Source organism: Oncorhynchus mykiss, chromosome 20, assembly GCF_057628025.1.
Source record: "Oncorhynchus mykiss isolate SJ-2025 chromosome 20, ASM5762802v1, whole genome shotgun sequence".
In the NCBI taxonomy this organism is placed as follows: Eukaryota; Metazoa; Chordata; class Actinopteri; order Salmoniformes; family Salmonidae; genus Oncorhynchus; species Oncorhynchus mykiss.
The window spans coordinates 33,624,449-33,646,911 of NC_143041.1; the positions used below are offsets into that span (position 1 = coordinate 33,624,449).

The 22,463-nt window shown below is 42.6% G+C and overlaps 1 protein-coding gene and 1 long non-coding RNA gene across 3 annotated transcripts in view; both read left to right on the forward strand.

Annotated features, from left to right (window-relative positions):
- Positions 1-19,389, forward strand: part of LOC110499309 (protein kinase C epsilon type) — a 158,732-nt gene extending 139,343 nt beyond the window's left edge. For both annotated transcript variants that reach the window (XR_016489481.1, XM_090212943.1), the window contains exons 12-15: positions 9,280-9,418; positions 10,484-10,672; positions 11,774-11,920; positions 15,654-19,389. Coding sequence is in view for 1 of the 2 variants with exons in the window: in XM_090212943.1 (XP_090069069.1) it covers positions 9,280-9,418; positions 10,484-10,672; positions 11,774-11,920; positions 15,654-15,803 (625 nt within the window). In the remaining variant the exon portion in view is untranslated. The remainder of the gene's footprint in view (positions 1-9,279; positions 9,419-10,483; positions 10,673-11,773; positions 11,921-15,653) is intronic.
- The window catches only part of LOC149974574 (uncharacterized), a 423,285-nt gene that overhangs the window by 217,690 nt on the left and 183,132 nt on the right, over positions 1-22,463 (forward strand). The window lies entirely within an intron of this gene.

Consider the following 22,463-nt stretch of genomic DNA (forward strand, 5'->3'; position numbering starts at 1 on the left):
AATGAGTTATTCAAAGGGTTCTCCTATGGGGACAGCCGAATAACCCTTTTTTCTAAGAGCGCACTACTGTTAGTCGCTTTGGATGAAAGAGTCTGCTAAATGGCATATTATATATTATATTATTCAACAACAACAGATCCAGTCTAAGCAAAAACATTGGCATTGGCACCCAGGTTACCTAAGTGTAACTGTCACAGGGTATATACTCAATGAACTTCTTCAAATAACTATCATTCCATTAGCGCTCTTCAACACCTGCTGCTACACATGGAGAGAGCACTGGTACACAGTGCGGTGCAATAAAATCATTGATCATTGTCATCATCTATTGTGCAGACTACATCAAGTATCTCATTTAAGACTTGCTGGGTCATTGTGTTGTATTCATTTTCCTTGCCGCAGGTAGATTCATCTTTAGAACTAATTGGAAAAGGAAATTGAAAAGGAAATTGTGTTCAAGGTTAGCTTGACCTTAAATCTACAAGTGCCTTTGTACTAAAATGTCTATTTGAGATTATGGCTGTGTCCGAAATCTGACTTCCATACTACTTAATTAAACTTTATACTGTGTACTAAACTACATACTGTACTATTTAGAATGTACTGTTTTAAAAAAATGAATGCAGTAAGCAACACATATCAATCAACATACTAGGCTCATCCTACTGAGAATGCCTCATCTAATGCTCACTTGCATTGATTCCCGTCATTGGTTCATTTTGGTAAAGCGCGACTCTTTGTCAGACACACGTGGATCTCAAAAGACGATTCTCTTCCTCAATAGTGTTCAGAAAATTCTACTAGATGAAAAGTCTAAATTAGTATGTCATCTGTCATTTAAAGCATACAGTACACATGTTTTATTTTCTTCACATTCTATAAAACTTCATTTTTTCTCAAACACAAAATGTCTCCTATTTAGAACTCAAGTACAGGTATTCGGACATGGCCCATGCCTACTTGACATTAGTCACGTTGTATAATGATAGGAGACAGGCGCAGGAATGCAAAAATAGTTTTTTAATTTCTCTTCCCAAAATAGCATACGTCATTTAAAAAAATTATTTTACCTTTATTTAACTAGGCAAGTCAGTAAAGGAAAAAAATGGTTTTACCTTTATTTAACTAGGCAAGTAAAGAAAAAAATCTGATTTTCAATCACAGCCAACCTCAGACAACACTGGGTGCTACCCTATGGGACTCCCAATCACAGTCAGTTGTGATACAGTCTGGATTTGAACCAGGTTGTCTGTAGTGTCACCTACTAGCTGAGATGCAGTGCCTTAGACCACTACGCCACTTGGGAGCCCATGAACATGATGGGGACAAACACGTGCACATACAGTTGAAGTCGGAAGTTTACATACACCTTAGCCAAATACATTTAAACTCTGTTTTTCACAATTCCTGACATTTAATCCTAGTAAAAATGCCCTGTTTTAGGTCAGTTAGGATCACCACTTTAGTAGTACATCCACAGGTACACCTCCAATTGACTCAAATTATGTCAATTAGCCTATCAGAAGCTTCTAAAGCCATGACATAATTTTCGGGAATTTTCCAAGCTGTTTAAAGGCACAGTCAACTTAGTGTTTGTGAGCTTCTGACCCACTGGGATTGTGATTTATTTATAGTCCTATATTATTCAATGATGTCATTAGAATTATGAAAATAAGGACAATGAAACGTATTTAATTGAACTGTTGAAAGCGAGGAATGAATGAAGCGACAATAAAGGAAGAAATAGGAAGTAGGCTAATAACAGCAGGGGAAATATTAGGAAATGTGTACAGTATAGGCGTCAGCCTACTAATTATACAAATAGACCCTATTATATTTCAAAATTAAAATCTAATTCACTAGCCTATACTTGTAACTTACTGCACCAGAATCGCACGTTCTCTCCCTGCTTTATCATGGTTACAATGATGTGTGTAATTCTAGTCCATATAATACAGTATTATATACTGAGTGTACAAAACATTATGACACCTGCTCTTTCCATGACATAGACTGACCAGGTGAATCCAGGTGAAACCTATGATCCCTTATTGGTTTCACTTGTTAAATCCACTTCAATCAGTGTAGATGAAGGGGAGGGGACAGGTTATAGATGGATTTTTAAGCCTTGAGACAATTGATACTTGGATTGTGTGTGTGCCATTCAGAAGGTTTTGAATGGGCAAGGGTAGAGGAAAGCATTGGATTCAACATTGGCCAGCATCCCTGTGGAACGCTTTCGACACCTTGTAGAGTCTATGCCCCAATAAATTGAGCCTCTTTTGAGGGCAATAGGAGGGGGTGCAACTCAATATTAGGAATATGGTGTAAAGTACTAAGTATTTTTGGGGGGTATCTGTACTTTATTTTACTATTTATATTTTTGACTACTTTTACTTTTACTTCACAACATTCCTTAAGAAAATATAGTACTTTTTACTCCATACATTTTCCTTGACCCCTAAGCATTTTGAATGTTTAGAGTAGGACATGGAAATGGTCCAATTCACACACTTCTCAACATGTAGGGGATGACCCCTACTGCCTCTGCTCTGGCGGACTCATTTTACACACATGCTTCATTTGTAAATGATGTCTGAATGTTGGAGTGTGCCCCTGGCTATCCTTAAATTGGTGGTTTGCTAAATATAAGGAATTTGAAATGATTTATAACTTTACTTTTACATTTGATACTTAAGTATATTTTAGCAATTTCATTTAATTTGATACTTAAGTATATTTTAAACCAAATACTTTTAGACTTTTACTCATGTAGAATTTTACTGGGTTACTTTGACTTCTACTTGAGTTATTTTCTATTAAGGTATCTTTACTTTTACTCAAGTATGACAATTGGGTACTTTTTCCACCACTGGGTGTCCATAATATTTTGTATTCTCAGTGTACAATACAGTGCAGTAATACAGTTCACACTCAAAAAGATTAGCCTACTGGAGATAGTTTCATTTATTTACCCAAGAGAGCAAATAGCTATCTACATCTATGGGCTTTTCTGTTTTTCTGTCGTGTCTTATATGTATTGGATAAAAGCACAATCATCTGGGCTTTTTGGGGCTTGGGCTCATTAAATGTCTTTCATGTAGGGCTCATAAAGTGTATGGCTCATAAAGTGTATGGCTTAATGTATGGCTCGGGCTCGGGATATACTTTTTGATCAAAGATCTAATCAAATCCAGACATAGGGCTATTTATATGCTTTATAATGCTTTTGAATGACACGTCCGGTTTTGGCAGGAAGGACCTGGTTGACCGGAAGAAAAGTGATATATTCTCAGGATGGAACATTTGTAAAATATCAACAAAGTAATAACACAGATGAGGTGATGTGACCTGGTGGGTGGAAAGAGAGGGTGGGCTGACAGATATGGAAAGAGAGGGTGGGCTGACAGATATGGAAAGAGAGGGTGGGCTGACAGATATGGAAAGAGAGGGTGGGCTGACAGATATGGAAAGAGAGGGTGGGCTGACAGATATGGAAAGAGAGGGTGGGCTGACAGATATGGAAAGAGAGGGTGGGCTGACAGATATGGAAAGAGAGGGTGGGCTGACAGATATGGAAAGAGAGGGTGGGCTGACAGATATGGAAAGAGAGGGTGGGCTGACAGATATGGAAAGAGAGGGTGGGCTGACAGATATGGAAAGTGAGGGTGGGCTGACAGATATGGAAAGAGAGGGTGGGCTGACAGATATGGAAAGTGAGGGTGGGCTGACAGATATGGAAAGAGAGGGTGGGCTGACAGATATGGAAAGTGAGGGTGGGCTGACAGATATGGAAAGAGAGGGTGGGCTGACAGATATGGAAAGAGAGGGTGGGCAAACAGATATGGAAAGAGAGGGTGGGCTGACAGATATGGAAAGAGAGGGTGGGCTGACAGATATGGAAAGAGAGGGTGGGCTGACAGATATGGAAAGAGAGGGTGGGCTGACAGATATGGAAAGAGAGGGTGGGCTGACAGATATGGAAAGAGAGGGTGGGCTGACAGATATGGAAAGACATAGGGATGGGGCAGAGAGAGAGGGGGGAGATGTCCTGATGGAAACGTCTGGAACATCTTTGGAACATGAGGGCTTAGCGCATAATGTGGAGCTTGTAAGAGTGCATGCATGTATTCAAACACTTTTTGAATTCTTGCCAGATACCAGATGTTATTACATCAACCCCGATTTTCACAGCATAGATGAGTTGCCATATTCATACATAGCACATTGGGCCTCATGAGCCCTTAATTTGCGGCTCGCTGTGATTTTCCTATTTTCCATTCATAATACATAACAATGATACAATTTCAATTCAATGTGTTTAATGCATGCCTGAATCACTTCATTGAATATATATATTGTTCCTTGGACGGCAGATAGATGGCAGTATAGCGCAGCTGTTGAACAGAAAGGCCGCAATAGATCGTTTGCCAAAATAGTACGCAACTGCTCAGCTACAGCGACCGACACATATCAGTTTGCTACTAGCTAATCTTGCAGTCTGGTAACCATGGATCGATTTATTGTAAAATAGAAACGTAAATCTATTGACAATGAAAATGAGGGGGAAGAGCTGGAGAACAAGGTGACAGCTATGAACAAACAACCACCGGAGAACCAGGAAAATCAGGAAGATGGCAGCGGGGAAATGCAGCTAGCTAAAGTAGCTAACAGAAAGGCCAAAATAGCCTGGCTCCGGTGGCTAAGAGAAGGATACGGTTGATTCAAGAAGCACACCGAAAGTTCCAAGAGACATGGACATACTAGTATTTTTTGTACTGCATACTGGGACTAGTTCACTTTGTCTTATTTGCCAGAACAGAAGGCAGTCAATTGTTTTAAACAAGCAAATTTAGAGCAACATTTCCAGTCGCACCATGCCCACTTTGACAAAACATATCCGCCACAAAGCAACCTCAGAAACAACCAAATAGCGCAACTCAAAGGACAACAACAAATGATGGACAGATCTAGCACTGTTGCAGAGAAAACGACAGAGGCAACATATGAGATTGCTTGGATACTGACGAGAAACAAAGCCTTCACAGACGCGGATATTGTCCAAAAATGTTTTGGGCCTCAGCCGAAATAGTGTATGCTAATTTCACAAACAAGGAAGCTATTTTAAAGCAAATTAAGGGACTGCAACTCTCAGACTCGACCATAACAAGGGACATAGAAGACATTGGCGAGGACATCGGTAAGCAACTGATTACTGACATATCCGTGGCACCGTGTTTTAGTATTGCTCTTGAGGAAAGCACTGATGTAAGAGACATTGCCCGATTATGTGTTTGAAAATTGTGAAACAAAAACAGAGAAACAGGCTGACCAATGCACACCTTGATTGCCTCACAAGGATAGCAACAACAGACTATACATTTAGAATGAATTCAATCAAGATTCAGAAGGGACATTTTCACTCATCCAACTACTGAGGTAACCCTTAATATGGGTATTATACATGTGATGTAGCCTATTTGATGTGTGTGTATATATTTGTGTTGTGCTGTACATCAAATCAATTGCATGTGCTCTATTGCTCTGAATTTGCTCTCAATTGATAATTGGTAATATTGGAAGAAAAAGTACAACAAATTCAAGATCTGTACGAACCTATGAATGATTGTATCAACCCAATGTGGCCCCCTTACAAATAATTGTAACACTGCTCTATAGTAACATTACCTGCACTAATCAATGTTTTATAAGGATGAATGAACCCACCTAAACCTACCACTTCACTCCCAAGGAGAATCATGCAGATTGTTAATGTGTCCTTTTTAGGTCTCTGAAACAGAACAGTTGTGCCTCACACTCACACACACACACAATCCCAGGTCGTGGAGGCTGTTTTGTGAAAACACCTTGGGCTGAATGGCATCTGTTAAAAGATGTTGACATATTTTCAGCAATCAACCATCAAACCCTGACCTGACTGGTTTCATGCCACTCCCTGGCATCTTTCATCAGACCTCTTATCTTCTCTCCTGTTCCTCCACTCCTGCCATTTCCAACAGCACCCTCCATCTCTCGCTCACTGCCCACAATAAAGGAGAGGAGCGATGGAGAGACACACAACTCTGTGTCTGTGGAGCATTCTGTGTGTGTTTGTGTGCATACTGTACGTGTGAACCAAGAGTAGCCTCCATAGTGCAGATAGCTCCTCACAGTGCTTTTGGCCTCCATACAGAGAAAGTCCTATGGTGTTGTGTCTATTCACTGAGTAGGAACACTGAGAGTATACAGTGCCTTGCGAAAGTATTTGGCCCCCTTGAACTTTGCGACCTTTTGCCACATTTCAGGCTTCAAACATAAAGATATAAAACTGTATTTTTTTGTGAAGAATCAACAGCAAGTGGGACACAATCATTAAGTGGAACGACATTTATTGGATATTTCAAACTTTTTTAACAAATCAAAAACTGAAAAATTGGGCGTGCAAAATTATTCAGCCCCTTTACTTTCAGTGCAGCAAACTCTCTCCAGAAGTTCAGTGAGGATCTCTGAATGATCCAATGTTGACCTAAATGACTAATGATGATAAATACAATCCACCTGTGTGTAATCAAGTCTCCGTATAAATGCACCTGCACTGTGATAGTCTCAGAGGTCCGTTAAAAGCGCAGAGAGCATCATGAAGAACAAGGAACACACCAGGCAGGTCCGAGATACTGTTGTGAAGAAGTTTAAAGCCGGATTTGGATACAAAAAGATTTCCCAAGCTTTAAACATCCCAAGGAGCACTCTGCAAGCGATAATATTGAAATGGAAGGAGTATCAGACCACTGCAAATCTACCAAGACCTGGCCGTCCCTCTAAACTTTCAGCTCATACAAGGAGAAGACTGATCAGAGATGCAGCCAAGAGGCCCATGATCACTCTGGATGAACTACAGAGATCTACAGCTGAGGTGGGAGACTCTGTCCATAGGACAACAATCAGTCGTATATTGCACAAATCTGGCCTTTATGGAAGAGTGGCAAGAAGAAAGCCATTTCTTAAAGATATCCATAAAAAAGTGTTGTTTAAAGTTTGCCACAAGCCACCTGGGAGACACACCAAACATTTTTTTATATTTTTATTTTATTTTTTATTTCACCTTTATTTAACCAGGTAGGCTAGTTGAGAACAAGTTCTCATTTGCAACTGCGACCTGGCCAAGATAAAGCATAGCAGTATGAGCAGACAACACAGAGTTACACATGGAGTAAACAATTAACAAGTCAATAACACAGTAGAAAACAAAGGGGGAGTCTATATACAATGTGTGCAAAAGGCATGAGGTAGGCGAATAATTACAATTTTGCAGATTAACACTGGAGTGATAAATGATCAGATGGTCATGTACAGGTAGAGATATTGGTGTGCAAAAGAGCAGAAAAGTAAATAAATAAAAACAGTATGGGGATGAGGTAGGTGAAAATGGGTGGGCTATTTACCAATAGACTATGTACAGCTGCAGCGATCGGTTAGCTGCTCAGATAGCTGATGTTTGAAGTTGGTGAGGGAGATGAAAGTCTCCAACTTCAGCGATTTTTGCAATTCGTTCCAGTCACAGGCAGCAGAGTACTGGAACGAAAGGCGGCCAAATGAGGTGTTGGCTTTAGGGATGATCAGTGAGATACACCTGCTGGAGCGCGTGCTACGGATGGGTGTTGCCATCGTGACCAGTGAGCTGAGATAAGGCGGAGCTTTACCTAGCATGGACTTGTAGATGACCTGGAGCCAGTGGGTCTGGCGACGAATATGTAGCGAGGGCCAGCCGACTAGAGCATACAAGTCGCAGTGGTGGGAAGAAGGTGCTCTGGTCAGATGAAACCAAAATTGAACTTTTGGGCAACAATGCAAAACGTTATGTTTGGCGTAAAAGCAACACAGCTGAACACACCATCCCCACTGTCAAACATGGTGGTGGCAGCATCATGGTTTGGGCCTGCTTTTCTTCAGCAGGGACAGGGAAGATGGTTAAAATTGATGGGAAGATGGATGGAGCCAAATACAGGACCATTCTGGAAGAAAACCTGATGGAGTCTGCAAAAGACCTGAGACTGGGACGGAGATTTGTCTTCCAACAAGACAATGATCCAAAACATAAAGCAAAATCTACAATGGAATGGTTCAAAAATAAACATATCCAGGTGTTAGAATGGCCAAGTCAAAGTCCAGACCTGAATCCAATCGAGAATCTGTGGAAAGAACTGAAAAATGCTCTCCATCCAACCTCACTGAGCTTGAGCTGTTTTGCAAGGAGGAATGGGAAAAAAATTCAGTCTCTCGATGTGCAAAACTGATAGAGACATACCCCAAGCGACTTACAGCTGTAATCGCAGCAAAAGGTGGCGCTACAAAGTATTAACTTAAGGGGGCTGAATAATTTTGCACGCCCAATTTTTCAGTTTTTGATTTGTTAAAAAAGTTTGAAATATCCAATAAATGTCATTCCACTTCATGATTGTGTCCCACTTGTTGTTGATTCTTCACAAAATAAAGTTTTATATCTTTATGTTTGAAGCCTGAAATGTGGCAAAAGGTCGCAAAGTTCAAGGGGGACGAATACTTTCGCAAGGCACTGTATTTGGCGTTGTCTGTCAATGAGTAGGAATGCTGAGAGTATATTTGGCATTGTGTCTGTTCACTGAGTAGGAACACTGAGAGTATATTTGGCATTGTGTCTGTTCACTGAGTAGGAACACTGAGAGTATATTTGGCATTGTGTCTGTTCACTGAGTAGGAACACTGAGAGTATGTTTGGCATTGTGTCTGTTCACTGAGTATGAACACTGAGAGTATATTTGGCATTGTGTCTGTTCACTGAGTAGGAACACTGAGAGTATATTTGGCATTGTGTCTGTTCACTGAGTAGGAACACTGAGAGTATATTTGGCATTGTGTCTGTTCACTGAGTAGGAACACTGAGAGTATATTTGGCATTGTGTCTGTTCACTGAGTAGGAACACTGAGAGTATATTTGGCATTGTGTCTGTTCACTGAGTAGGAACACTGAGAGTATGTTTGGCATTGCAGTGTTTCCCCTAAAAAAAATTCAGCAGTGGTGGCAGAGTTTTTTTAAATGTATTATTTTCCCCTACCCCTAACCCCTCCCCTAATTTGTGGCAGAGTGGCAGATCTATACATCTCCAATAAATGTGATGACACAGTGACTTTTTATTTATTTTTGTCTCATTTGTCTCTGACAGATGAATACTCTTCTATCTCTGACCTCTGTAACTGCTTCACTCTGACCTCTCAGACCTCATTTTGTCTCTATCTCTCCAGAGATCTGAAATTGGATAACATCCTGTTGGATGCACATGGCCACTGTAAGCTGGCTGACTTTGGCATGTGTAAGGAGGGGATTCTCAACGGAGTCACCACCACCACCTTCTGCGGGACCCCTGACTACATCGCTCCTGAGGTAAACCTCAACCCTCCTTCTTCTACCCACTACACTCTACACACTAGCCTTCATCCTCTACCCTTCATCTTCTACCCACTACCCTCCACCCTCTACCCTTCATCTTCTACCCACTACCCTCCACCCTCTACCCACTACCCTTCATCCTTTACCCACTACCCTTCATCCTCTACCCACTACCCTTCATCCTCTACCCACTACCCTCTACTAACTACCCTTCATTCTCTACACTCTAACCTCTACCCACTACACTCCACCCTCTACAGTCTGACAGTAAACCACCCATTCATCTGGGACAGTCTGACAGTAAACCACCCATTCATCTGGGACAGTCTGACAGTAAACCACCCATTCATCTGGGACAGTCTGACAGTAAACCACCCATTCATCTGGGATTGTCTGACAGTAAACCACCCATTCATCTGGGACAGTCTGACAGTACTCAACCATCAATTCCATAAGTTACTCTCTCACATGTTGTACTCTTTCATTGACTCAACTCTTTACCCTCTACTCTGCTTCTCTCTCACCGTTTCATAAAAAAAGCTCACTCAATCACTCAATAAATGACTCACTCAATCACTCAATATATTACTCAATCAATCAATAAATTACTCAATCAATCACTAAATTTCTCAATCAATCAATAAATTACTCAATCAATATATTACTAAATCAATCACTAAATTACTCAATCAATCACTAAATTACTCACTCAATCAATAAATTACTCAATCAATCACTAAATTACTCAATCAATCAATAAATTACTCAATCAATAAATTAATCAATCAATAAATTACTCAATCAATCAATAAATTACTCAATCAATCACTCAATATATCACTCAATCAATCAAACTCATGTACTCATTTGTTCTACTCATTCTCTCATTATATCATCCCTAATGAGCTGGTATCACAAGTATTCTGTTCCCCCTTACTTATAAATCCTGCTGTAGTGAAGCTGGTGTTAGTGTTTCCTGTGCCCCTGTGTTTTTTAGATCCTAAAGGAGATTTTGTATGAGATGGTGTTACATTGTTTCCTGTCCCTCTGTGTGTTTAGATCCTACAGGAGCTAGAATATGGCCCCTCTGTGGACTGGTGGGCTCTGGGGGTGCTTATGTACGAGATGATGGCGGGCCAGCCCCCCTTCGAGGCTGACAATGAGGATGACCTGTTTGAGTCCATTCTCCACGATGATGTCCTCTACCCAGTGTGGCTAAGCAAGGAGGCAGTCTCCATCCTGAAAGCGGTCAGTAACCTACAGTTTATCTCCCTGTCCTAGTCTGCCTGTATCTCTAACCATCCCTCTTTGCTCTCCTTTTTATCCCCTCTTTCTTCATATCTTCCCCACTTCTTATTCCACTTGTTCTTTATCAGCCCCCCTTTCCTCCCCACACATTACCTTATTGTCGTCTCCTCCTCCTCTTCCTCCTCCTGCTGTCTCTCTCTCTCTGCCTGTCTCTGGTGAGGTAGTAAAGTGGTGTTCGGTGATTAGCAGAGTGAGGAGCAAGGATGAGCAGGGCTGGGTGGAATTAGTTCAGAAAGCCAGAGTGGCTGTGCAGTGCTGTGTGGGCTGGGGAGAGAGGCCTGGGAGACGTTGCACTTCATGTGGGAAAAGAACAGCGTGTTTGTGTTCTCTGGTGGTTTCGGGGCTTGTGTAATCGCACAATCGGGGAGGCAGGGGTGAGCCGCCCCAGCATTCAGAGGGTCCTCCTCTTCCAAGAACGCGGCCGGCTTTCTGTGTGTGTGTGTGTGCGTGGGGGAGTGTGTAATATTTGTTAGTGTCCTGTGCTTGTGTGTGGATGTGAATTACGTGCTTTTTCGTTTGTGTCCTGTTTGGTGGTGTGTATGGACGTTGTGTAATTCTATATTTGTGTTTTAGTGTTGCAGAATATTCATGTGAGTGTGTTAGTTTGTGTGTGTGTCCCAAGTTCCTGTGTGATCTTTTTTCCATCACAAGTCATGCGTTTACTTTGGCCGTCCCCTGCCTGTTTGCAAAGCCTTGTGGGAAAGCAGGCGTGCTTGCCTTGGACCGGCACGTGTTACTCTGTGATCAGTCTCACTGGTACTTTGGTCACATTACCCGGCCCAGAGGTCCTAATGGTCATATCTGACCACTAGATTCTTCAAATGACCACTGGTCTCTTAACGATGACCACAGAGCAGATCACTAAGACCACTCTGCACCACTTGACCATCTGAACCCCTCACTCTAGCTCTTTCACCTCTATTTCTCTCTTCCTAACATTCACATCCTTGCCCCATGTTCCTAAGGGGGCCAAGAGGATTAAGTCAAGTACCTTTATTTCCCTTCCCCCTTCATCCATCTGCCTGTTTCCCTGTCCTGTAGTTCATGACGAAGAGTCCAAACAAGCGTCTGGGCTGTGTGATCACCCAGGGCTTGGAGGAGGCCATCAAGGTTCATCCTTTCTTCAAGGAGATCGACTGGGTTCTGCTGGAGCAGAAGAGGGTCAAACCACCCTTCAAACCTCGCATTGTGAGTTAGCACTTATAGCTCAGACCATGTAGGGTGAAGTTGCCTGTAAACACTGATCTTGGGTCAGTTTAGCATTTTAAGGTTAGGATTGGAGGAGGGGAAGCTGATTCTAGATCTGCACCTAGGGTAAACTTCACCATGGAGTGTGTCTGAACTATTAGGGAACATACCGTACTGTATGTTTTAGGGCCCTTACTGTTCCTCCCTCACCATTATTAACCTCTAACCTTCAACATGGAAATAAGTCATAGACTTGTATGTGTTTATCCTCTATTATGCTTATTCAAGTGTATACTTAAGCAATAACGCACAAGGGGGTGTGGTATATGGCCAATATACCACAGCTAAGGGCTGTTTTTATGCACGACGCAAAGCAGAGTGCCTGCGTACAGCCCTTAGCCATGGTATATTGGCCATATACCACAAACGCCTGAGGTGCCTTATTGCTATCATAAACTGGTTACCAACGTAATTAGAGCAGTAAAATACATGTTTTGTCATGCCCGTGGAATGATTGCTATTGATGTCTTATTTTTGTTTACAATTCTATACATGTTGCTTTCAATTGTTTGGTTTTTGATTTCAACATCCATTATTTCACCCGTCCTCAAAAAAACATACTTTTTCAAGTTCACAATTCATTTTATTTTGAATTCAATACATGGCGTGAAATTGACCCCATATAGGATCTTCATTTGATCACCTTGTTGCAGCAGAACTTTCCTGCAATGCAGGACATTTTTTACTCATAGTGTATTTGAGGTTTAAAAGGCTTCTGTAGTTAGTAATTCCCACTTTGAAACTTCAGACTTGAATTACGCTTAAGATGGGGTTTTTTTGATCGCCATAAAAATGTCTATTAATTATAATCCACACAATAATTCTGTTAAGGCTGTGTAAGGGAGGCGAATTCAGGTGCAGGAGAGCAGAGTAGAGTAAACAGGCACACTTTTATTCCGGTTTATTTCGGGTCGAGAGCCAGACCCGGTTCACCGGGGTCTCACTGCGGTGACGGGCTGCGCTGATCTTTGGTGAAGCGCGGCTCGCTGGAGGTGAACATGGGCGGCCTCCCATGTCTCCTCCGCGCGCCTGAACCAGTCGCCCACTGCAGGAGCCTCGGTCTGACCCTGATGCCACTGCGCCAGAACCGGCTGGTACCCCAATACGCATTGAAAGGGGGAGAGGTTAGTGGAGGAGTGGCGAAGCGAGTTCTGTGCCATTTCGGCCCAGGGCACGAAAGCCGCCCGCTCCCCCGGCCGGTCCTGGCAATAGGACCGCAAAAACCTGCCCACCTCCTGGTTGACTCTCTCTACCTGTCCGTTACTCTCGTGGTGAAAACCCGAGGCAAGGCTGATCGAGACCCCCAGACGTTCCATGAACGCCCTCCAGACTCTCGACGTGAACTGGGGACCCCGATCAGACACTATATCCTCAGGCACCCCGTAGTGCCGGAACACGTGAGTAAACAGGGCTACCGCAGTCTGTAGGACCATAGGAAGACCGTGCAGAGGGAGGAGACGACAGGACTTAGAGAAACGATCCACAACGACCAGGATCGTAGTGTTTCCCTGTGAAATGTAGATCGGTTAAAAAATCCACAGACAAGTGTGACCAAGGTCGTTGTGGAAAGGGTAAGGGGTGTATCTTACCTCTGGGCAGGTGTCTCGGAGCCTTACACTGGGCACACACCGAGCAGGAGGAAACATAAACCCTCACGTCCTTAGCTAAGGTGGGCCACCAGTACTTTCCAGTCAGACAGTGCACCATCCGACCGATCCCCGGATGACCAGAGGGGGGTGACGTGTGGGCCCAATAGATCAACTGGTCACGGACAGCAGACGGAACATACATACGCCCGACAGGACACTGGAGGGGAGCGGGCTCTGTACGCAACGCCTGCTCAATGTCCGCGTCCAACTCCCACACGACCAGCGCTACCAGGCAAGAGGCCGGGAGTATGGGAGTCTGATCCCATAGGCCGCTTCTCTGTGTCATACAGCCGGGACAGTGCGTCTGCTTTCGTATTCTGGGAGCCTGGTCTGTAGGACAGGGTAAACACAAGATGGGTAAAGAACATGGCCCATGCCTGACGAGGATTCAGTCTCCTCGCTGCCCGGATGTACTCCAGGTTGCGGTGGTCAGTCCAGATGAGAAAAGGGTGTTTAGCCCCCTCAAGCAAATGTCTCCACGCCTTCAACCCTTTAACCACAGCCAACAGCTCCCGGTCCCCCACATCATAGTTACGCTCCGCTGGGCTGAGCTTCTTAGAGAAGAAAGCACAGGGGCAGAGTTTTGGTGGCAAACCCGAGCGCTGTGAGAGCACGGCTCCTATCCCAGCCTCGGACGGGTCCACCTCCACTATGAACGCCAAAGAGGGATCCGGATGGGCCAGCACGGGAGCCGAAGTAAACAGAGCCCGTAGCTGCCCAAAAGCCCTGTCCGCCTCAGCCGACCACTGCAACCTTACCGGACCCCCCTTCAGCAGTGAGGTAATGGGAGCAGCCACCTGGCCAAAACCCCGGATAAATCTCCGGTAGTAATTGGCAAACCCTAAAAATCGCTGCACCTCCTTTACCGTGGTGGGAGTCGGCCAATTACGCACGGCTGCAATGTGGTCACTCTCCATCTCCACCCCTGATGTGGAAATGCGATACCCTAGGAAGGAGACGACCTGCTGAAAGAACAGGCATTTCTCGGCGTTGACGTACAGGTCATGCTCCAACAGTCGTCCAAGCACCTTGTGTACCAAGGACACATGCTCGGCGCGTGTAGCTGAGTATATCAGGATGTCATCGATATACACCACTACACCCTGCCCGTGCACGTCCCTGGGGTACCTGCTCCTGCTGACTCCATAGTAGGTGTGTAATTCTGTTAAGGCTGTGTAAGGGAGGCGAAGTCAGGTGCAGGAGAGCAGAGTAGAGTAAACAGGGGCACCTTTATTCAGGTCAAAAAATAAGCACACCATGACATCTAAGTGCCCAAAAATCACGGAACATGAATACAAAAGTATAGCGCGTGAACATACACCATTAACAATAAACAATTACACACAAAGACATGGAGGGGAACAGAGGACTAAATACATGCAGTGTGATTATGGAATGAAAACCATGTGTATGAAACAAGACAAAACAAATGGATATATGAGAAATGGAGCGGCGATGGCTAGAAAGCCGGTGACGTCGAACGCCGCCCGAACAAGGAGAGGAGCTGACTTCGGCGGAAGTCGTGACAAATTCAAATTTCCTGTAGCTGCAGGAATATTTTCTTGCTGTAGAAAACTGACTTAAGTTACGATCCTACATCTGTATCCAAGCATCAGTATTCCTGTGTGTGTATAGTGTAAAGATAGAGAGCTGCGGAATGGACTGGGTATGAGGTGGTATGAAATGCCTGAAGGGGTGTGAGGGGAAGGGTCCGTCCTGTTCCCATGTACACAGAGAGGGGGCGACGAGCACCTCAACAATCACACAATGTGAATGAGAGAACTGGGGGCATGAAAGAAAGGTTCTGTGATTACTCCATCCATGTCTATTATATCAATCAGCCTTGCTTTATAATGACTTTATCAAGGAAACACAAACAACAGTCAATCCACGTGTGACACTAATTCACTAGTAATAACACTATGACTGTCTTTAGAAATGTTTTCAGAGATCTAATTTGTCAGTCATCATCCTGTTTTTCCTTACTATCCCTCCTGCTTCCCTTCCTTCCTGCTCCTGTACAGAAAACCAAAAGGGACGTGAACAACTTTGACCAGGACTTCACTCGCGAGGAGCCTGTCCTCACCCCTGTAGAAGACGCCATTATTAAGCAGATCAACCAAGACGAGTTCAAGGGTTTCTCCTACTTTGGAGGGGAGGAGACTCTGTCCTAAGGCCTGCACACACACACACACACACACACACAGATGCTGTCTGCCTCATCTTTGTGTTTATGCACACACACCAACACACACACATGCATGTATAGACACACATACATGTATATGCAGAAACACTGACAAACACACTCGCATTCACGAACACACACACATACATAAATTCTCACATACAGACATCCAGAAATATACTGTACAATACATACAGAGTAAATTATTACATTCACACACTCATACAACACTCCGGCCATTAGGGCCTCTGATTAGTAACAACTTCAAAACATAAACCTGATCATCTACAGCGCTGTACCAGTATATTTTTCTGTCTGTCCATCAGTGCATGTTTTCTATGTTAAAAATCTATGTAATTCGAGAGTAGGTCATATAGGAAGCCCATCTGCTTTATTATCAAGTTCCTATTGGCTGGTCCAGATCACTCCTGATCCAATCAGAGCGGTAAAAAAAACCAACTCATTGTGGTGGTGGGTGGCCAATGGATTGGCCGCCTGAGACTGAATATAGCCTGGCCCTTGGCCCGGGCTGATAACAGTGATGAAAGCTCCTCACAGTCCTGCCCCAGATTATGTCACAAGGCCCTTTCCAGTGGACTATGAAATGAACAGGGAATGTTTGTGTGACGGTGTCAACTTTATGTGTATATAAGGATTAAAAGGTCAGGGGTTATGTGTGCTTTGGGCAGGGGTCTTGTTCGACAAGGTCTTCGTACGATAGGTCATACTTTCAACTGTTTCGACAAATATCCTAGTTCCTCAGTGAGTATATGACACTGAAACAATGATATTATTATATTAATCTGTAATTTCTCAAGCTGTCCTTTAAGTCTCTCGATGTACTAGAATCTCCTCTGTCGTGTTTGAATGCGAAAAACCAAATCCTTAGAACCAATGATTGTATTTAAAAAAGCTATAAAAAAAACGATTGGTTCACAGTATCAATAAAAAAGAGAAGCCTGTAACTATTGATACTGTTTCAAAGTTTCCTCACGATCAAAACGACGCCAGAATTAGAATGTGTCCATGTATAGTACATCAAATGCCTTTTGTGTGTAACTGCGAACCAGTTACGTATTGTAGATATGCCCACAGTGTTATGGTAGTCTAGATTCATATATTCCAAATGAATGCCATGGGTTTCAATGTGGAAGAATGTGCTTGTATGCATGAGTGATCGTGGGGATACAACTGAATGTATCGCATCTGTTTGCGTGCACGTGTGTGTGTGTCTGTTAGTATACTGCGAGGTAGTAGTTTGTGCGAGTTTGTTTTTGAGTGTGCGATATAGGCAGTGGGTTCATGAGAATGGCCCCTTTGAAGCTTTTTACATTTCATTGGGTCATTTTTATTTCATTGTGTGTTTTATTTCATTATGTTTGATTTGTCGTGATTTTACTGGATTGTCTTGTTGCTCAGAGTTTGAAATCCTGGATTTCCCTGCTATGCAACAAGACTCACAATCATGTGGGTGAAGGCATCACCAGATAGCCGTGTCCTTCCCTCTGTACAGACCACCTTGTATATAGAAGCCTGTGGACTTCTTGGAGAAATAGAGGTATCATCCTTTGCATGGTCATGCATATGATATTATTGTGTATTATTAGAATATGAAAACGTTACAATGTCCATGTGCAATATTCTGTGTATGTTTCTGTCTGTTTTTGCTTTCCCTTTCTGTCTTGCCGGGTGTCTTCACTGTTCTTCCCTCCGCTCTTTGCTGTTGTTCTGTTTGGTTTTTACAGTATATGCATGGCTGTTTTCATTAGCCTGTCCTCAACTCAGCTGATAGCCATGTCTATGTGCTTCCTTCAGAATGCTCCATCAAACCACCCCACCACCCCTTTCCCCGCCCTCTCTTCTTAACTCTCTTTGAAAAGGTCAACATTTCCTATAGCATATCTCTTTAAAACATCAATGTAACCAAAGGTAGCAAAGCTATTGGATGAATTCATTTTATGGAAACCATTGACCTTCTTAATGCACTCATGCCTAATAACTCTCTGACCAGTATATGGTTTATTGCAGGCCTACACCAAATCAAGGTAAAGTCCAATCTACTCTCAAATTCTATCAATAACCATGTTGCTTTGTTTCAATACTGCAAGTAGTACATTCCATTTTGGAGTAGAAACTTTAAAGTAACGTTTGAAATTTGGAGTGATAGTTGTAGGACTATTTGCAATTGAAGAGGCAGGGGTGGCACTGTGGTAGTGAAAGTAGCAGTACTGTAGAAGGAGCCGTAGCATTTGTTATTGTAGTAGTAGTTTTAGTAGTGTAGATGTAGTATTATTAGTAGCATGTATAATAGTGCTAGCTCCACTAGCAGTAGCAGTTATGGTATGGGGAGCAGAAGTAACTGTAGCAACAGTGGTAGTAACAGTAGTAACAGTGGTAGTAACAGTAGTAATAGTGGACAGTATCATGGCATCAACTGTCAAAGCAATACTGATCAAGCAGTATTTAAAAGGCTTTAAACATGCCTCTCATACTGGATCCTGAAAATGCTTAACGCCCCCCCAGCACACACACCACTGCATGTAGGCCTTTCATACACCTAAAGCGCCCATGCATTTGACACGTAGGCACCTGTGTGAATGGATCACATGATCCCCCTCTGTTACCCAGTTAGTGCATAGCAACATGAGAACCGTGTTAAAGGATCTGAAGGTGAAGAGGACATTTGACAGACGTCACCATTCAGGCTGGCACAATGCTGTTTCCTTATGCCAGTTTTTTAGGATGTAACCGTTACAGTACTTGTCTCCCCTCGTATAGCTCATATCTACCCTCTTCTCTCTGTCTGTATCGTGTCCTTTAGTTTCATTTACCTGTCTCTTTGGTTTACAGTCTCTCTGTTTTGTCTGTGCTTCTCGATGTTAGGCCTCTTATGTTTGTGTTTTGTAAGATGACGGATCCCTGTCCTAGGGTGGCCCTGCAGGTCCAAAATCCTCCATGCCAAATGCTAACTCCAATTGTCCATCCTCCTTCTTTTATTTGGACTCTTTAAAGTGTTTGTAATAGGAAGAAGAAAAGAACAGCACATAGGAAACCCATTTGGTCTGTTGTAAAGTCATTGAACCAGTAACGCTCAATAAGTATAATATACTGTACATGGCTGGAGAAGTACCTCTTAAATTGTGTGTAAAAATATGTCCGGCTGAGTATTATGTATTTTTTTTACATACAGTAGAATAAAACATACAGACATATGCATTATATTACTGTATGTACCTCTACATTTAGGATCGGTTTCCCGGACCCAAATTAAGACTACTTCTGGACTAAAAAGCATGTTCAATAAAGAATATCTATTGAAATTGCTTTTTAAACCAGGACATGGCTTAGTTCTGGGTCTGGGTAACCGGATTTAATTTTCGGTTTCTGTATTGTGAAGCTTTATATGTACAATTTGTCACCTGACTGATGTTTTATTTTGAATTCCTTTGCCATGTATTAGTGTTATGTCATTGTAAGCATTTTGCTGTGTGCCAAATGTACTGTATTCTAAAGGATGTGAATGTGTATTGTTTGTTTTTGGAACCTATTAAATATGATGATGTCAAAACAAACAGTGGATTTGCTTGTTTTAGAGCTAATTTCTGTTCAGTGTTAATCGATATTTACTGTATGTATGCAAGGCTCCCTTGCAAAAGAGACCTTGGTTTCAATGGGATTCCCTGCTAAAATAAAGGTTTTTAAAAAAGCTCTCTATGCAACACTGTTTACAGTGCCAGGGTTGAATGCATATAGAGTACTGTCCAGTGTCCATAACTGACCACTGTTGGAATGTACTCTGAGATATGCACTGCTAAAATGATACCACGATGTGCAATTAATCATTGACTGATGTTCCACATTTGGGTATTCTTCCCTTTCAAAGCAAACATTGCATTCCCTGCTAGTGTCATGGAAACTTGTAAAATATCTAGACAATATCTAGAGGGAAAAAACAACAGAAGATACCTATTATCACACATTACGGACTATAAACACCAGTGTTAGACTACTGGGCCATAACTTTGGCATTGCTGTTATTGTTATCAATGACAATGTACAGCAACTGTTAAAGTCAAACACAGTTCAGCTACTCAGTTAGTGCTCTATCTCTGATCGATGTCTCACAGGTGATAATTCACCCAGAATCACCATAGCTACATTATTTATAATCACCCTATTAGGGTACAGCTATACACTATCTATACAAAAGTATTTGGACACCTCTTCAAATGAGTGTATTTGGCTATTTGAGCTACACCTGACAGACATATAAAATCGAGCACACAGCCATTCAATCTCCATACACAAACATTGGCAGTAGAATTGCCCTACTGAAGAGCTCAGTGACTTTCAACGTGGCACTGTTATAGGATGCCACCTTTCCAACAAGTCAGTTCATCAACTTTCTGCCCTGTTAGAGCTGCCCCTGTCAACTGTAAGTGCTCTTATTGTGAAATGGAAACGTCTAGGAGCAACAACGGCTCAGCCACAAAGTGGTAGGCCACACAAGCTCATAGCTCGTAGCACGTAAAAATTGTCTGTCCTCAGTTGCAACACTCACTACCAAGTTGCAAACTGCCTCTGGAGCAACTTCAGCACAAGAACTGTTGGTCGGGAGCTTCGTGAAATGGGTTTCCATAGCCGAGCAGCCACACACAATCCTAAGTTCACCATGTGCAATGCCAAGCGTCGGCTGGAGTGATGTAAAGTTTGCTGCCATTGGACTCTGCAGCAGTGGAAACGTGTTCTTTGGAGTGATGCATCACGCTTCACCATCTGGCAGTCTGACGGACGTATCTGGGTTTGGCGGATGCCAGGAGAACACTACCTGCCTCAATACATAGTGCCAACTGTAAAGTTTGGTGAAAGAGTATTCATTGCCTGGGGCTGTTTTTCATGGTTTGGGTTAGGCCCCTTAGTTCCAGTGAAGGGAAATCAACGCTACTGCATACAATCACATTATAGAGGATTCTGTGCTTCCAACTTTCCTGTTTCAGCATGACAATAACCCCGTGCACAAAGCGAGGTCCATACAGAAATGGTCGAGATCAGTGTGGAAGAACTTGACTGGCCTGCTCAGTGCCCTGACTTCAACCCCATCTAACACCATTGGGATGAATTGGAACACAGACTACGAGCCAGGCCTAATCGCCCAACATCAGTGGCCGACCTCACTAATGCTCTTGTGGCCGAATGGAGTACCTGCAACAATGTTTCAATATCTAGTGGAAAGCCCAACTCTATATTCATGCTCATGATTTTGGAATGAGATGTTCGGCGAGCAGGTGTCCACATACTTTTATTCATGTAGTGTAGGTCACTACAATGCTATTTACAGTTCAGTTGATGTGTGTCGAACCCATTGAACACGTTGACAGCCTCCTCTCCCCCTCACAATGGAGAGGAGAAGAGTGCATTTTAAGCAGTTATATTTTGTTCATAATTATACTATCCCATAATCATACAAGAAAATATTGATTCAAATGACAAATTCACAGTAGTTTGAGCCCCTGACTGAGGCCTATGCCAAAACGCGTCAGAGTTTTAAAATCTTATTCCATTGAACATGCCATTAAAATGCAGGCATTTTTCATTATTTGAAGAGTCCCTTGGTCCTCCTTGTTTTTTTTATTACCACTTAACCCCTTTACCAAAGAGCACCTTCTATCTGTAAAGATCTACTGTTTTATATGCTAGCTCCACTTCCCTTCCTTTCTGCATGATTCATCAAATACAGTATTTGAGAAGGATGGCAGCTTGTATATTAGTTATTATGGGTCACTTTGACCCAGTGGGGTCTAACTCAACAGATGACTTACTGAAAGCAGTCAGTGAACCTTCAGTTTACTTGTTTAATCCTTGAGATGAATAATTGTTATCACAAAGCTGTTTACGAGGGCAGTCCGATTCTGATATTTTATTCACTAATTGTTATTTTGACTAATCAGATCAGCTCTTTTGCCAATAATTGGGCAAAAGATCAGAATTAAAATGCCTGTGTAAACCCAGCCTTGTTTTAATAATTGTAAACACACATGCTCAGTGTGGTTAATCCACCAATAATTAAACACTTTAATGGAATGTTATGTGAGTTTCTTGGTAATGTTTATGTCAGAATGTCAGATTCACTGCAGCCCATCCAATCCATTCATTTGGCCAAAGAGGAGATGATGCAGAACATATGGCATTTAATAAGTGACCTTAAGATCATGTGAAATTTCCAAAATGTGAAATAAATGTGACAAGATGTGTCTGGAGTTTGATAAACGTCATTGGCACTTGGATTGGAAGCAGTGCTATGGACAGAAGACATGAAAATAAAGCTCTTTGGCTACGCATACCAGTGGTGGGTTTGGTGTTGAAATACAGAAGCATATCTATGCAGAAAATTACCTCATACTTACTGTAGAATATGGTGGTGGATCTTCAATGTTATGGCGCTATTTTGCTTCCACTGGTCCTGGGCTCCTTGTTAAGGCATCATGAACTTTACCAAGTACCAGGATATTTTAGCCAAAAACCTGGTTGCCTCTGCCAGGGGGCTGAAACTTGGCTGCAAGTGAATCTTCCAGCAAGACAATAACCCCCAAGCACTAATAAAAACCCACAAAGAAATGGTTAATTGACAACAAAATCAACTTGCAAT